Source organism: Clytia hemisphaerica, unplaced genomic scaffold, assembly GCF_902728285.1.
Source record: "Clytia hemisphaerica strain Z4C2 unplaced genomic scaffold, Clytia hemisphaerica genome assembly, whole genome shotgun sequence".
In the NCBI taxonomy this organism is placed as follows: domain Eukaryota; kingdom Metazoa; phylum Cnidaria; class Hydrozoa; order Leptothecata; family Clytiidae; genus Clytia; species Clytia hemisphaerica.
The window spans coordinates 911,294-928,873 of record NW_027103855.1 but is presented as its reverse complement, the minus strand read 5'-3'; the positions used below and the strand labels follow the sequence as shown (position 1 = coordinate 928,873).

General features: G+C 35.0%; 1 protein-coding gene across 1 annotated transcript; it reads right to left on the bottom strand.

Annotated features, from left to right (window-relative positions):
• Nucleotides 1-13,250: 13,250 nt before the first annotated feature.
• LOC136808158 (regulator of G-protein signaling 17-like) lies at nucleotides 13,251-17,333 on the bottom strand. Its single transcript, XM_067064699.1, has 4 exons — nucleotides 17,299-17,333; nucleotides 17,156-17,217; nucleotides 16,153-16,316; nucleotides 13,251-13,501 (listed from the first exon to the last, which is right to left on the bottom strand). The coding sequence occupies exons 1-4, from the start codon at nucleotides 17,331-17,333 to the stop codon at nucleotides 13,340-13,342; spliced, it is 423 nt and encodes a 140-aa protein (XP_066920800.1). The 3' UTR covers nucleotides 13,251-13,339.
• Between the last annotated feature and the right edge of the window lie 247 nt (nucleotides 17,334-17,580).

Here is a 17,580-nt window from a genome sequence, read left to right as displayed (position 1 = left end):
AGGGGGTGCTTTTATATCCCCAACCTTATGTATATCCGTATATTTTGTAGGCTTTTCTTCAACATTTATTTTTTTCCCCTGCAGTAAACTAATCGCAGTGTAAAAAATCCCTTTTTTTGGGACTTTAGTCTAAAGTGACTAATGAAGCGCATGCATTTGAATACAATAGAAGCATGTGGACCGACCTAATTACCTTAAACCTAGGTCTGAAGGCGGCCAACATGTGGTTCTTTCTATAATCAGAAATCGATACATAGTCAGAAAAAAGATTTCTTTTGAAGGAAACTCGTCCCACTGATTATTTGAACTCTTAGAAAACGGTTTGTAAAAACTAAGTGACCTTAACATGAGAATATGTACTTTCTTTCTCTCCTCGACTCTTTGATAGTAATATGAATTATGATTGAGACATGCACGATAAAATTCATATAGTCCATCACCACAGGTTAAATTCCAAAAGAAAGCTAAACTGGTGATGCTCTGATCATAATTAGGAGATAAATTGGTCGAAATTTTAGGGAAATCTTTTTAGAGTCCTGATACAATCGTGGTCAAAACTGGTGTTCAATAACCCTTTTCCACAGGCAAGTCCCCCCTCTCCCCTAAAAGCAATGTTGGTGTTGAATTTTTGCACGTTCACATTAACACCCCCTAACAAGACACACCATCAACATTGATATTGGGGGAGGGGGGGGTGGACAAACAGTTCTGTCCAGGTTTGTAGTAATAACTTATTTAACCATAAGCTTCCTTTAAAGGTCTAATTTCAGATTTTCATTTGGAAAGCTTATGCACACCCCATATCGGCTTGCAAATAGAATATTAGTGTTCTAAAAATATTGTGCGCCAAAACATAAACAAGTTATATTTTGAGTGCTTCTACGTGACAAAACTAAGTCTTTTGCTACATCTAGTCTAAGCTAAACAAGTTGAAGTCTAGACATGTAACCCTAGTCTAGCAAGCTAGACGAATAATTCAGACCATATAGTAGAAATAAAGCACAAAGTAATAAAAGGAACAAATTTAGTCGTAGCTAGCCCAGGGATTTAAGGCCGGAAGACCGGATTTTTCCGGTCGTTTATACAAACTAAATCCCGTAACAATGATCTTATTATCATATAACGCCTATACTACTGTATTACACGCATTATAATCGAATCCAGTCTAGTGTAACTCTAGATAACCCTTATTTTGGGGAAAAAGGGGAAGGTGGAGGTGGAACTCAAAGGTGGAGGAAGATGAGGAGGTGACCAAGTGTTTTCTCAAGGAAAATGTTTACTGGGCAAAGCAATGACCAAGAGAAACAGACCAAATTTTCACCGAGATAGTGGTGTATCTGAAGGGAGGGATTTTAAAATTTATAACGGAGAGTCTTAATTTCCTTATAAGGAGGATGGATAAAAAAACACTCTCCACCATCAATTTTGAACCTGCTCAGATCCGAAGTCTTTTTCCCGAAAAGGTACAGCAGGTATAGTTTTAAAGAAATAACTGCTACTATTTTCATTGCCCCCGCAGGAGCGTAGCGACGAGGAGGCACTCATAGTTTCACGCATAGATATTGGACTGGAATCTCAAAATTTTGCGAATTGTTTTGTTGTTGTTGTTGTTGTTGTCACGTAAGCATATCCGTAGTTTAGTCTCTTCCGTAAATGTTCGGTTTTTTTCCGGGACGGTAGTATACATATTTTGATATTACGTTATATGGTATTATCATTATTACATATTACAATTTTAGTTTTGATTTAGCTTTGAAAAGCTGAAGCGAGTGTTATAAATGCAAATCAAAACAGTGTATGATATAACACGAATTACAATATTACTTGTGCAAATTAAAACAAACAAAATGGCAGACTGGTTATGATGATGATGAGCTGATTCATTGACTAGAAAAAGTGTTTTGTATGTCAAATTTTGTTTCTTGTCTTTGAAACTGAATACTACTGTAATTTAGTCAGAAGTTTACTTCAGCAATGATTTCAATTCTTTTTCCAGAATCTTTAAAGAAATTTGCTTAAGTTTTCAAATGTACATTTGATATTTTTGTTCAAACTCTAATTTATTTTAAATACCATCATATGGTCGTAACTCGAGAAAGTCCTTCTTAACTTAGTAAAACAACCGGCAAAGTACAAAAAAGATGAATGTACGCATATGTAAAGTTGAATCCAAACGTGGTTGACTTTTTCTTTTGGTCTTCAAAATAATTTACCTCACTTAGAGTGTTTTTACGTCTTTTCAGTGTGGTAAATCTTTTTCAAAAACCTGAAAAAAGTTTGTTTACTCGTTAAACTTTACATGCGCACGTTAAACTTTTTCATGCAGTTGTGATAGCCTAAATAACTTACGCTCCAGTGGTTTGGTGAAATAGCTCCAAATTCTGGCTTTCTAAGTTAGGAGAGACCTTCCCAAAGGCATTTAACGGTGGTTAGACTAGGTACACAGACAGTCATACAGAAACACCATAACGTGAGTCTAGCTTCCTGCAGGCACGTCTCTTCATTGTCTGCGCTGCGATCATCCTAATGGCTTCAATCCTTTCAGCTTGGAGAAAAGATTGCATCATGAAAAAGGACTATGTACTTGAAAATAAATTTAGGCGCATTTTAACTTTTCTCGACTGTACGTCTGAATGAACCACAATGGCATTCCTTTACTTTTCTTTTGAACAACAAGATTTCTTTTTGACCAACAACATAGAAGATTTTGCTTGAGAAGTGCAATCATAGCGTACGTAAATTAATTAGCGGGAGGGGACGGCTATTAGGTACCCGAGAGTATTTCACCCAACTTAAGATGGCGCAGAACTTTTTGATAAATTTTATACGCAGTATCCTCTTGACTATTGTTTATTAGGCAAAGTAGCAATAGAGAAATGTTGAAAAATGAAAAAAAACAAGCTATTTCTGATTGGTTACCTTGTGGATTTATTCACTGCGTATGTCCGTATATTTTGCCTACAATCTAAGATGTCTGCGACATTATTAGAAAAGGTCTATTCAGTGAATAATAATCATGACATATATCGTTACACGTTTTTTTTTTTATAAGGAACACGTTTATAAGGAACTCGAGGCTGAAAATGGTTCAAAAAATAAGGAATTGTTAAGGAACTGCCCAAGCTGAGAATAAGTGGATTTAAAAATAATGTACCTTATTGGGACTAATTTGACCAAATTTTGATCTTTCAAGGGGCAAAAAGTTCAAAATTTCCTATGTAGTAAGGAACTCGATAACGAAACTTTGAAATTCTCTGCAAAAATAAGGAACTCCAGGCTCAGAGCAAAGTTAAGGTTCCTTATAAAAAAAAAACGTGTATAAGAAAGAAACTAGGAGAAAAAACAAACAAACAGGAGATATGAAAATCTGTAAGATAATGATACCATAACTTTTTAAATATATTTTTGAGAGGCTTTTCCAGCTTTTCCTTAAATTTTATTAAGTTATCAAGCTGCATGAATTCTTCAAGTAAGGCCTCTAAGGCCTGTCCAGATTTTTCAAACTTAGCTCAATTTTTTATCACCGTTTCCACTTGTCATAGTATATCACTTCATACATCGAAAGAAGCGTATTTGAGTGTAGATCACTGGAATTGCTGTGCCATAATTAATTTTTTCACCCAAAAAAAGATATTAGGCAAAAAGCAAAAAATGCTGACGTCAGCAAAACTTGTTTTTTGAATAACTCCAGTTTGGCTTATGGTAAAAACATGAAATTTGGACCAAAGTTGCACACCATTAAAAGGATCATTATAAAAAAAAATTTATTTAAAATTTTGCTGACGTCAGCACTTTATTGCAAAATTTCGTATTTTGCTGATTTCTGCTGACGTCAGCAAAATTTGCAAAAAAAATTGTGCAAAAATGTTCCTATTATTGATATGCAACTTTTGTCCAAATTTCATGTTTATACCATAAGCCAAACTGGAGTTATTCAAAAAACAAGTTTTGCTGACGTCAGCATTTTTTGGTTTTTGTCTAATATCTTTTTTTGGGTGAAAAAATTAATTATGGCACAGCTATTCCAGTGAGCTACACTCAAATAGGCTTCTTTCGATGAATGAAGTGATATGCTATGACAAGTGGAAACGGTGATAAAAAATTATGGTAAATTTGGACGTGCCTTAATTTGCCTGAGTCAATCAATCAATAAATAAATCAATCAACCAATCAAGCACCAGTTTATTCTGGCGCCCCTTTTGGTCGCATTGGTATACCGAAAGTTGAACTTAAAATTTAGGTCATTTTAGAAACATTTAGGAAATGCGAGCGAAGCGAGCAAGAAAAATTTGCGACATTGTTCATCGAGATGGATTGAGTAAAGCCTAGCAGAGGCGTAGCCACGAGTTTTCGTTTCGGGGGGGGGGGGCGAGATTGGAAAAATTTTGACCTTTTTTAGGGGAAATTTCCAGAGAAAGTTTTTTCAGAGTAAATTTTGGCTCTAAGCAAGCTCAAAGTTAGCGAGAATAAGGTCACAAAAAGTGTAGAAAGCATAAAATTTCATGTCGCAGAGAGTTTGCTTTGTAATCTTGGCGCCGCAGGCGAAAATTTTGGTCTAAGAAATATCAAACAGCTTAAAGGAGACCTTAAAAAGGTGAAAGGTAGCCAAAAAAAGGTCACAAAAACTACAAACCCTTTCAAATTCTGTTGGGAAAACTTTGACCTTTTTGGTCAATTATTTTTTTTTTTGGTGGGGGGCGATCAATTACAGTTTAGAGTAGGTAATTTCAAGATTTTGGCGTTCAAAAAAGCTCAACTTGGGGAGGCGTGGCCCCCTGTCAAAACGCCAATGGATCGAAAATGGGAGCTTATCAAAGAGTAGAACGTCAATTTAGAGAGCGTCAACTGTATTCACGGCAGAAAAATGGTCATTCACGTGTCAAGCAGGCCCCTGGCTGAGCTTCTTGCCTTATCAAAATTGCAGCAATGATTTTTCAAATCGGCGCCCCTGAGTGTTCCTTAATTTGTTCTAATTTACGTATGAGGGAGGGATTATTTAGTAGATCATCGCTCAGAAAATATCGTTCATATGTTCCAATAGTAAAGGAGGCTTTGACCAAATGGGCTTTTCCAGAAAAAGGAGGAGGTCCATTTCCGTTCCAAGGGGGTAAGGTTTGAAATGCAGTGGAATTCCATAAGGGTAGACGAAAATCCGTCAAAAATAAGCGGAATTCCAAGGGGGTAATGATTGAAAATTCGTAAAAATTCGGAATTCCAGAGGGTTAGGATCCTAAAATGGCCTGGAATTCCAAGGGGGTAGGTCACAAAAGGTTGGACCTCCTCAACAGGGGGTGCTCGTTTTTTTTCTGGAAAAGCCCAATAGAAAATATTTGAAAGTCAACCAAATAACATAAACTCTAAAAAAGCCACGAATTTGATACATATCAAGAAGATATGGAAGAAGGTAGTGCGAGCGAAGCGAGCAAAAAAAATTAAATTTTTTGTTTTAAATTTTGTGTTCGCCAAATACACTCTTCTTGAGAAAGCATTGCTGGCCTCGTTCGCAAGCAGAATAATTATTCAACATTCAATTTACGTAGACGTAAATGTATTCCCAAAAGGAAGTTATCAGTTTTAAAACAAAAGCACGCACATTTACAAAAGATAATTACATGTCAAATGACGTTGAGTTACTTAGGCAACAATATTTGAAAACAAGGCCTACAATGCTTATTTATGCATCTCGAGAAGAGTGTATTGGTAGATTGTGACGGAACTTTATTGCGAGCGAAGCGAGTGAAAAAAATCGCAAGATTTTAAAATTTATCTCACCAAATTTGGTCTTGGGCTGCAACGCGCAACGGCTCATGATCTTTGATACCGATGGTTGACCGAAAATACCGAAATACCGACAAAAAAATGGGTCCTCTACCGATACCGAGATGATTTTGAAATACCGAGTACCGATAATTTTTTTTCCTGTAATACCCATTTACCGATCTAAAAAAAGGCCAATACCGATGTACCGATATCCCGTACGCCCCCCCCCTGATTTGTCTTGAGCTTTTACGGTTACAAAATTCAACCTTGAGACTAAACTTAGCTGAGGAAAGATCTCATCCAAATTGAGACACTCCTAAAATATAAGAGTTATTGCTCCATATCCAGTAACCGCAAAATTGACGTAGAAAGTTCTGATTGTCCTTTCAAAGGGATTTTTATTTTCTTTAATAACACAAAAAAAGTATAAAAATGGAATTCTTCTTCCCCTCCCAGAACCAAATAAGTTTTAATTGGGATAGTTACAAACAAACGTGTCAAAAGAAAAGAAGCAGATCTAAGGAAATTGTGACCGAAGCAAAAGAACTATGTTACGCCATGCCATCTTTTTGGTTTTCTGTCTCATCCAATTTGACATCTCATCTCAGCACTCAACAACTCTCCTTGGTAAAGGAGTACCATGTCAAGCGATAGATTATACCTTGAAAATTGAGTTGAGCTCTCCTGGATGCCCTGTACCACGCAATGTAGTTATGACTTCAAAGAAATGTGTTGGCTCATGTAAAACAACAAAAAAAGATGGAACTACCGACAAATCTGGAGACTCGAACCATTGTTTTGCATGTAAAGCTCAAATCAAAACGGTAACTGCTATTGTTCCTTGTAGCAATGCAACTCACACATGGAGACATTTTCGACAAGTACAAATTGTTAAAAGCTGTTCATGTAATAATGTTTGTCGGGCTACAGGAATAAACTTTCTTCAGAAATTGGGAAAACAGAAGAATGATGGGAAGAAGTTGATCGACTCATGAGTAATATTTTTTAGATAAAGACAATAAACAAACACATACACAGTGAGTCTCAGTAAGACAACAAGAAAAATCCACATCTTTGCGACTCTTATTTAGTTAGTCGGTATAGTTAGAGGATTCTCTCAAAACATATCTTATGCGTTATTTTTGAACTTTTTCATTTTATTTTGAGCTTAATTTTACAGCTAACATGTATATAATAAATTGTCAATAATTGTTAAAATTAATAAGTAAATAATAAGTTCTGTAAGTGTCAGATTAACAAGCTAATCCCGGGGAGGTTACTAGGTTTGCGAGATGGCAGGTATGGGCGAGCCAAAAATTGAAAATCAACCCATAGAGAGAGAAAAAATTAGCGTTTTTGAGACCCTTAAAGTCTTAGGAAGCCTTTTTCTCAAACATTCTGTTGATTTTCACTCGGTTTTTATCCAAATTTTAGAAAAACACGACCTTTTGAGAGAGGATTTTCGTGAGTTTTGGACCCTTAAAGAGACCCAATTTGCTTTTTAATGGTTTTTGTACCCCTTTGAGAGACTTTCGAGGATCTCCTGTCTAAATTTGAAAGGAAAAGGATATCGTGACAAATGAATACATGCTTTTTTATATGGACCAAACTTAGGCTGAGAGTCGGCTGTTTTCATTTTCTTCGTGAGTTCCAGGGTTAAATTGGTCTGAATAAGCTTACTTTATTAACTTGGTGGACTTCAGTCAGCATTTTCTTAAAGCCATTTCTGAAATCTGAGAGTGAAGATTTGTTCTAGGCTGCTTGCATCCTCTAAAGAATTCGTGCTTCTTATACTACTTATACTACCTGCGGTTTTGTAGAGGTCTGCGATTCAAACTAGGTTTGTTCCTAATTTGCTAAAAATTTGAGTCTCCATTTTGTTACAAGATTGTTCTAATAAGAAAAGTGCTTAGAATAAATGAACAAACCTTTTATTTAAAATTTATTATGAGAACAATTATGCCAAAAGAAATTAAGAACAATTTCTTTTTGAGCACTAAGCAAGATAAAAATCTATTTACAAGGCTTAAAATATGATTCTGAGCTTAAGGTTGCAGCAGGGGGTGTCAACCTTTTCCAATTTAACAGCAATGCTGAGCCTACTAGTAAATTTACTGAATTCTAAGCAATTTAAGTGTCAATAAAATAGTAATGATCATAGGAATCCTAAAAAGGGCCCCTATATTTTAATTTTGCCCTAAAAGTCAAAACAATTTGATGCTCGAAATGCCAAAAAAAAAGATTATAATAAGAGCAGCCGAGTGCAGCCGAGCATCAACGTAGATTTACTAGTAAAAAAGACACCCCTGTGTCACAGACCCGCTGGAACCGAGTCGCACTGGAAAATTTTGCGAACATTTCGTCCCCAGTGGGAAAATACCCTGGAATTTCAGCCCCACTGGGAAATTGACTTTGATTTCATCCCCACTCGAAATTCAATGTTTGAAAATTGCACTCCAAAACTATCCCCACTGGATTTTTTAACCTTGAAATAGTAGAGTTTCTATACCCATCAGATTTTCAGCTACGCCACTTATTGAGACAAGGTATTGATTAGATTAATATCTGTTCCATTTAGCAATTTAGTCAAATTTTTGAATTTACTACGTTTTCAGGAGAACAACACTTGTTACAGAAGGTACTCAAAATCTTTAACGGAGATAAATTATTTCCATAAAAGGAGAAAAAAAACAAAAGAAAAACACTTTCTATTGTTAATATTGAGAACACCTTCAGTAAGTAGCCACCCTTGTAGAGCTTTCAAAGAACCCTTTTTTGTTTAAGGTATAAATGGACTGCACTGACGGATTTAAAACAATAGACCAAATACGTCGGAAATAAGCAAAAGGAGTGCAACGCTCGGTAATTATGACAATGAAATTACAATTACAAATCTCTTCCCCCGATAAGTTCGACAGGGTCTAAAACCGCCTGGACCGTGGTCAGTTTATGACTGTTTTCTTTGTGTAAACAGTTTTATATTTCATTGCTGTCTTTTTCATCTTCTCAAACATGTCTCTTTTCCGTAGTGGGCATTCACAATCGATGTAGGTGCATTTACATCCCCTAACGATAGTTAATTGACGGTAATGTTTCCACGTGTGAGTTGCATTTTGGCATGGTACACCAGCTGTTATGATTTGAATATCTGGTTGACACATGACACAACGATTAAAAATCCCATTTGCACTTTTCTTCAAATTTGGTTCGTATACATGTGGACAAGACCCCAAACATATTTTATTAGGTAATTGAACAATTCTGTGATATGGACATCCTGGTGAACTTAAATCCAACGGTTGAATAATAGATTGTTCTTTGCATGGTCCGACAACTGGCGACCGCCTTTGTACGTTTGTTGTGTATGATGTGACGATGAAAGAATAGTAATACAGAATGAACACTATGTAATGCCGGCACATTTTACAAATGTGACAGGTTTAAAAAACTCTTTTTTTCTCCAACTTTAAAGTGATTTTTGTTGTTTCTTGCCACATAAACACACCATTTAATCACCAGTACTTCAATTGAAATGATTCCATTTACTAATTGTATACTTTATAGTATGCAGACAAAAAGTTTTTACCCTTAGAAAAATTCTAACGTCAACTTTTTCATTGTTTTTGTTGAAAATTGTGTTTTCTTTATTTTTTTACTTTTTGAAATTGTTTTCATTCAAAGCACTTGAACTATGAAGGGCCATTTAGATCGTGATATGCCATGTGAAACCTGATGCTAAAATTATTTTTTTCTCTAACCTTCCTTCTCGTATTATAATAAATCGTACCATCATGAAACTCCCAAATAATAAAAGGGACCATCAAGTGTGGTCTGAGTCTTAAGACGACCCAAAATGTTGTATGGAACTCGATATGGAACTATGTGAAATCCCAAATTTATAGGGATAACCGAGGGGCAAATCACTAAAATAAATCTCGTACACAATTTTATAAATCAAAAATAAATCATAAATCTCGTACAACATTTTTTGAGTGATTTGCCCCTCGGGGAAAACAGTTAGGGTTTATGTTGGTGGTTGAACCTTTTACCATCACAATTGAATTGAAAATTAAAATTTTGGTCACTAAGGGAATGGTCAGAAAGTCTATCTACTAGGGGGGGCTAATTTTAGGTCTCAAATCTTAGCAACCTGTCACGAAAAATGATGGGATAAAGGTACAAAAAAACTCAACTGTCGGGAGTTGAATCGAAGAAAATGGCCGGAGAATAAGTTTATGATATATTTAAATAAACATCCTGTATATAACATATATGATCTTTGTACCTTTTTAAAATAAGTTTACGAGTTGGAATTAAATAATCAACTAAGGAAATAAAATCCTAATCTATGAAGACTATCCCTGGCGTCATCATCTTAAGATCCAAATTACACCCCTGTGTCACAGACCCGCTGGGACCCCAGCTCCACTGGAAAATTTGGCAAAAATTTTGTCCCCAGTGGTAAAATACCAGAAATTTCAGACCCACTGGGACATTGACTTTGATTTCATCCCCATTCAAAATTCAATGTTTAAAAATTGCACTCCAAACCCATCCCACTGGATTTTTTAACAATAATGGAACAATAGAATATCTATCCCCACTGGGATTTCAATAGGAGATTTTATCCCCACTGGGGAAAAAGTTCCACCGGAGCTGTGAGACAGGGGTGTCAAACTATTTTGGAAATTTACAATAGTTTTGATTAGAAGTAACTATTTGCCTATTTAATCAATTTCCGACCTTTCCGAGTTAATACTTAAGTTTGCCCGAAAAAGACCTGGAAGTCGGCACATTTTCATAAATTGCTCTTGGAAGGAGAAAAAAAATTCAAAAATGAAAATGAAAAATAGATAAAAAGATCTTCTGATCACAAAAATTTTGAATTCACAATGTCCTGAAAATTTAAAATTTGCTGATTTCATATGTATTCTGAACTTTTATATCTATCTTGGACTAAAAGTTACAAGCGCTCCCGGGGGTAATGGGTTTACCAACTAACAGTATGTGCGGCGAAGAAATTGGCTTTTAGATTTTTGCTGAAATTTCCATCCATTCCCAGTGCATTTATCAAAAGTCCATCCTTACATTGCATTTCTGATATTTTGAAAAACATACCCTTAACCGCCGCACATACTTGTTGGTCAATTTGCCCTCCGCGGAAGCGCTCCAAAGAAGGCTAATAGTGTGGAGGGGAGATAACTTTTGATCCGTGAAAGATATGCAAAGTTTGATAAAACACCAGATATGAAAATCGGTGAAATTCAAGGTTTGAAAACTTTAGAATTCTGGATTTTTTGTCCATTAGAAAAAATCTACGTTTCTAATCCAATCTTTCTTTTTCAAATTTATAAGTTTTTCATTTTTGAATTTTCTTAAAATAATCCACTCTAAATTATCTTTCCCCGACGAGATATAAATATACTTTTCATTTAGACTTTCAGTTACAAGTATTGTAAGTATTCAGATTCGTTATCATTGGCCCCCGGCCTCCCCATTACAAACTAATCCATGGGAAAGGGGGTAACTAGCTAAACGAGGTTCTCCCCAGCGGACCCAAAATTCACGCAAATTATTTTCGAAATTTGGGCATTAACACAAATTAACGCAGTTTAACGCAAACAAGCCTATACTAGACGTCACGGCTTTTTCTTACGCTGTATCGTCTATTCTTCTCACTGACCTTTTTATACCCTGGACCAAGCTTCTCAATCCCAGCCAAGCAAAATCTTTGATCGGAGTTTTTTGAAAATTGGTACCCTAATGGTGGCACTACTCGATAGCGGTGTAAATGCATTGAGAGCGCTATGTCTACTTTTCCTCAAATTCTATTGATGATGTAGCGGCGTTAGACGTTAATTTGTAACACTGCAATGGCTTCTCCTCGGGTACCAATTCCAAAAAAACTCCAATCAAAAATGGCAGATATTGCTTGGTCCAGGGTTATATAAAGGTCAGTGATTCCACGTTACGACTTATTCGAATGTTTTGAGCCCAGGTTTTCGGGCTCCAAACATTCGATTTTTTGACGTCACTTTAAACTTTCGAAGCTCCTGCAGTAGCGAAAATATCGAATTTGCGTCAAAGCACTTGGCTTCTATTTTTCGAAAACCATCAAAGTGGAACTCACTAAGAAACGGGATAAAGAATCCCGGTTTTTTGTGAGGTGCTCGCTACACGCGAACCCGAAAACAGGAAATTTTTCGGAAAAAATCGGGGAAACATTTGGAAATCAGGGAAACTTCATTTTACGATTAAATCTAAAACAGTAGCAATATCGATAAAACCACCTTTTTTATTATAAAATATAGAGATCACTTTAATTGAACCAGCCATTTGTTTCTCTATAAATCACGTTATCTAAAAGATGGAGAAAATTTTGTCCAGGAAATATATTATCTAAAGTCTATTCACGATAAGTGTGCACTCTTTTTTCTTTTACCTATAACTTTTGAAGGAATTCTTCAATCTTTATAAATTTGGTATCATTGGAAATGAGTGGAACAATTTGAAATAAAAAAATCTTTAAACAATTCTAAAAGTGAAGATGAAAATGAAGAAGAAAAATAGGAAGATCTTGTAAAAAAGTGCTATAACTTTCATTTTCACTGGAGAGATTCTTTGATCTTAGGAGATTATCACTGTGAAGAAATTTCATTAAAATATTTATTAAATATAAAGTTATGATACAAAGTTAATAAGTGATTGACCCCAAAAAACGGCAAAAAACTGCAGAAAACAGCGTTTTTAAACGTCAATCAGCTTATAACTTTGTTTTATATCTTTTGACTGAATGATTATTTTTGAGAATTTTTTTCACAGGGATGACGTTCGATGATCAAAGATTCACCTCAGTGAAAATGATAGTTGTAGCACTTTTCTACAAGATCTTCATTTTTTTCTTCCTCATTTTCATCTTCATCTTTAGAATATTTTTAAAAGTTTTTTCATTCCAAATTGTTCCACTCACTAATATCTTTCCAATGATACTAAATTTATAAAGATTGAAGAATTCTTTCAAGATTTATAGGTAAAAGAAAAAAAAGTGCACACTTATCGCGAATAGACTTTAGACCACATTATACTATCGCCTTACTGTTGACCTAAAATTTTTGGCGACTGAGCACGACTTTAGCTATCACGTAAAAGGACAAATCGTTCAAAGCATTTTTGAGTCTGAGTTTGATTGAGGTGATGTTTATCTTAAATTCCTGAAATACTTATCTCTCTTCAATCATTAAAACATTTGGCAATGTACATTTCCAAGTCATACTTTTCTTGTCTCTCTTGAAAGAGTATAGAGCTGTTGTATTTAGGAGTTTGCTCTGACACTAAATGCTTCGTTGTCTGAGGTTTTCAAATGCTTTGAATTGGTAGACTTGTAATCGTTGAAACATCAGCAACTATACAACAGCGATATCGAAGCTTTGTATGAGCAAATGGAATAAAGAGTCTCAAGAATCAACCATACACGCCATTATCACCGCTCGTTGCAATAGCTTTTTGATACCAGAATCTATGTCAGCGTTTAATATGACTGCCTCAATACACCATAAAAGATAATCTATACATTAACAGATCACCGGCAAAGTCTTTTATACAGTTTTGATTTTAAAAATCTTGGAAAACAGTCTCTATACATCAAACAATATATATAATCTTGTGCATTTTTGAATAAGTTCTTAGGGGCTGTATCCATTTCTTTTTCAATCTGATTTCTATGGTATGCATCCAAACTAACCTATGAAATGAAAATAAATATGAAGTTAATGGCAAGTTAGATATAGGCCGATTATTTCTCTCATAGCTGTAGGGTTGGGTCATTCCCCCTGAAGGTGCAAGAACCACAGCACATGACATGCTTGAAAGACATCAGCTGCAGTAAATAATTTATGGTATATATTTTGACACTCAATGATAGGTAAGAGCATAGTCCTCCGTATACAAAAATTCTGGTTTTGAAGCTTATTGTTTTAACTTTTTGTTAGCTTTTTCAAAAGATGAAAATCGATTTGCTAAATTTTTGATCACGTTACCAAGTACTCCTCTTGGGATTGGTTTAAGATTTAATCACATGATTAAAAAGTGAGCAAAACAAACTAATTTCTCAACGCAAGTTCAAGTAAGAAAAAATGGAAAGAAACAAAAGGCTACCGGGGTTTTCTATACGGACTATGGTAAGAGACGTAGGAAGAGCAAAGCTCAGTGAATGTGGTTAGACTTCAATGTCTACACAAATCCTTAGTATTGTCAACCATTATGCTGAAAACTTTTGAGATGTTTTGAGAATGTCCGATTACCATTTGATTCAGCCCCATCGCTATGAATAAAGTTTAATAATCTTTCATAATTGCTCTCAGGCCCTGAGGAAGCGGGGAGACTGGGGAGAATTCAACTCAAATCCCTAGCAAATTTTATCTCATTTTGAGCCTGCAGCCTCCTCACTTTAGCGGTTGTTCCGCAGGGCCTGGCAGTAATTGAAAATGTCCACAATCTCCAATTGTCGAAATTATAGACTAACAGGGCATTGTATTTTTCAAAGGAGCGTTTCAAATTTCAGATAATTTTATTTTATGACAAGAGGCATTTCGTGCCGTCTGAAATTTCTTCATGATTTTCTTATGGTTATGGTAAAAAAGCCATCAAAGGTATTAAATCAAACATAGGGAAAAACTAAACGATTAGGTTATTCATAATACGTGAATTGATACTTTCTAGCATACACGCTTTTTTTATAAGAATGGTGTAAATCCATTTCATCATGGATATTCTTAACTTTTTTGGGAAAATCATCCTAAAATATTCTTAAAGCATTCTTAGGTTAGGATCCTAATTCAGACTAGATTTAACATTTAGTACATACGTCTCAAGCATAAAATTTGTGTGAACGGAGTGAGCCTTATATTTATAATTATATTATATTAATTATTATATTTATAATTGAAAATGCTCTAAAAATGGCATTCTTAGCTTGAGTAGCAAAATTCCATGACGGTAATATTCTTAGCATTATTCTTAGTTTTTTGGCCATTTTCGTCATAGACATTCTTATAAAGTGCATTCTTATTAAAAAAAGCGTGTAATCCATCAGTCTAGGACTATAACCTGATAACAGCTGGTCATAATTTTCTTACGGGCACGGTAAACCTCTGAAGGCCCTTAATACTACAACAAGAATCTTGTTGTGCACCGGAAAGTCAAAAACTAAATTTCTCTGATACGGCACCCTATTCATAAAAACATAATCACGCAACTCTGTTGTCATTCCAAACCCTTTTAGATGAACGCGGCGGTCCTAACGATTTTGAGATAGCATATTCGTCAGATTGTTATGTTTTCACCCATCCCTTTAGAGCTTCAGCGTGGTGGATAGAAAACAATCACAATCTGATCACAGGTTATCTAGGAGAGACTAACACAATCAACAGACCACGAGGTATAAAGAGACAGGATATGTATGCTATTGTAGCCAAGCTGGTCCTAAGATTAAAAAAGTTACGATGTATGCATGCTCATAAACTCATATATCGTGCATTTTTAATGAGGTGAAATCTTATTGGCTCATTTAAGCTTTAAAAATTAGTTGAGACGAGATTCATTGTTTCTGACATCAGTGGAAGAAAATATTTGGACTAAAAAAAGGTCTATAAACTTGGCAATCCCTCGCCAAATAGTAAGATTTTTCGATCAATGTTTTCTTTAAGGTGAACTCTATTGCTTAAGATTTTCCTCCAAAATTCTCCAGCGACTTCATGTCTACAAATTGAGTCTGAAATCGTGTGTGCTTATAAAGAACTTTTCATTTTCTGGCTTGAGAAAATATATTTTCAAAACAAAATTGAACGGATAACGAAATAGAACATAAACTTGTTTCGTGGACGAAGTTTTATTTAATTTTCGTATATTAAAAGGCTAGAATTTTCAATACTGATAATTAGAATGTTCGGAGCATCAAACTTGAGTTCTACTAAAAAGTCTTATTTCATCGGGCGAGCTTAGAATTTCTTTTGATACATTTTATAAAAGAAATCAAAAGACTTTAACGACCAATTACCAACACATTCAACTCCTGTTTTTCTTTATACCTCCATGAACAGACAGACTAAAATACTAAACTTAATTCTTTTGGAAGATTCTATGAGATTTTCCCTAGAGAATTTTGACCCCTCCCTGGAAGGTTTCCCTTTCAGCCTTTTGTAACCAATTGCAAACTCCGCATTGAGAGATAACGTCGTCTTATTGAAAAACGTAATAAATATAAAAAATACGATCTCTCTGGTCAAAAAACTGTTGTTATAAACACTCGGTATTGTGGCCTGGGTCTTCGGCTGAAATGGTTAAGGGCGCAAACAGCTCTTAAAATGGAATTGGAGTATTTGGAGTATAACTTACTTCACATGGTGATATTGATGAAACAAAATCTTCGTACAGTGATTTGGCACGCTTCATTCGTTCTTCTTCTGTCATATTCAAATATTTTTCAGCTTCAATCCAAAAACGTAAATTTTCGTCACTAAATTGTGCTTGTAGAAATTCTTGAAACACTTTTTGTCCAACTATAAAATAAAGCAACATAATATTTAGAGCCCATGGCCAACAAGCTTTTATTTGACATATCTACTATACGTCAAAAGTTTTTTTTCATCATTTTAAGTAGACAAATACGGCTGAGCATGGAGGTATAAAGAAACAGGACAAGTATGCTATTGTAGCCATGCTCGCCCTACGATTAAAAGAATTACGAGGTATGCATGCTCATAATCTCATATATCGTGCATTTTTAATGAGCTCTTTTGTTGATAGGTGAAATCTTATTGGCTAACTTAAGTGTTGGAAATAAGATGAGACGAGATTCATTGTTTCTGACATATGTGTAAGAAAATATTTGGATTAAAATAAGGCCTGTAAACTTTTTCTGGCTGGAGAAAATATCTTTTCAAAACAAAATTTAATGGATGACAAAATTGAACGCAAACTTATTTCGTGGAGCTAAATTTTATTTTATTCTTGTATATTAGAAGGCTAGAAATCTTCGATGCTGATAGTAAGAATGTTCAGAGCAAACTTGAGTTCTACTAAAAAGTCGTATTTCATCGGGCGAGCCTAGAATTTCTTTTGATTTATTACATAAAAGAAATCAAAAGACTTTAACGACCAATTACCGACAAATTCATCTCCTGTCTTTCTTTATACCTCTATGGGCTGAGTCAGCATTTTTTTCCATTATTTTAAGGTTTTAAACTCGAATAACTTATTTTATCATTATACCAAAAGGTTCTACTTAAAAAATCTACTTCTACTTCAAACGTCCGTTAAAAGTTTCCTTGAGTACTCGCCAATTAGAAGATATCAAAGATCAGCTGAAATGGCACGTAATAACGAGTGCAATATTTACCATTATGTCTTAGTAATCGTTCAAAGTTATTTGCCCACGACCGTGCTTCTTCTCTTAGCGTCCTGTAAAAAAAATGAATGAAAGTTAAAGAAAAGGTCAAATAAATTCAACATTTCGAAATGTAGGTTGCATTTTCAGGGTACCCAAAAAACTCCTGAATGACCGCATGAGGCTCCATCCCTTTGCATAAATACTGTTTTAGGCTTTTTCTTAAGCGTTTAGATAAAAGAAAATATTGGCATAGTCAGAAAGGATCCAACTTGCTCCAATATTTTGAAAGTTCCCGTCAACAAGAAACTCTTATAAACGACGCTCTACTATTCGATACGCTCCCTTATTCGCTAAAAATCAGATTCCCCTTGAAAATCGAATTAGAGAGCGTCAACTGTACTTCCAAATAAATTCCGATCAAAGATGGCGGATAC

Coding starts and splice junctions, on each gene's coding strand:
- LOC136808158 (XM_067064699.1), bottom strand. CDS start 17,333: ATGGAGCCTCATGCGGTCATTCAGGAGTTTTTTGG. Junction 16,317..17,155: donor ACGATTACTAAGACATAATG/GTAAATATTGCA, acceptor TTTATTTTATAG/TTGGACAAAAAGTGTTTCAA. Junction 13,502..16,152: donor CATCAATATCACCATGTGAA/GTAAGTTATACT, acceptor TTCATTTCATAG/GTTAGTTTGGATGCATACCA.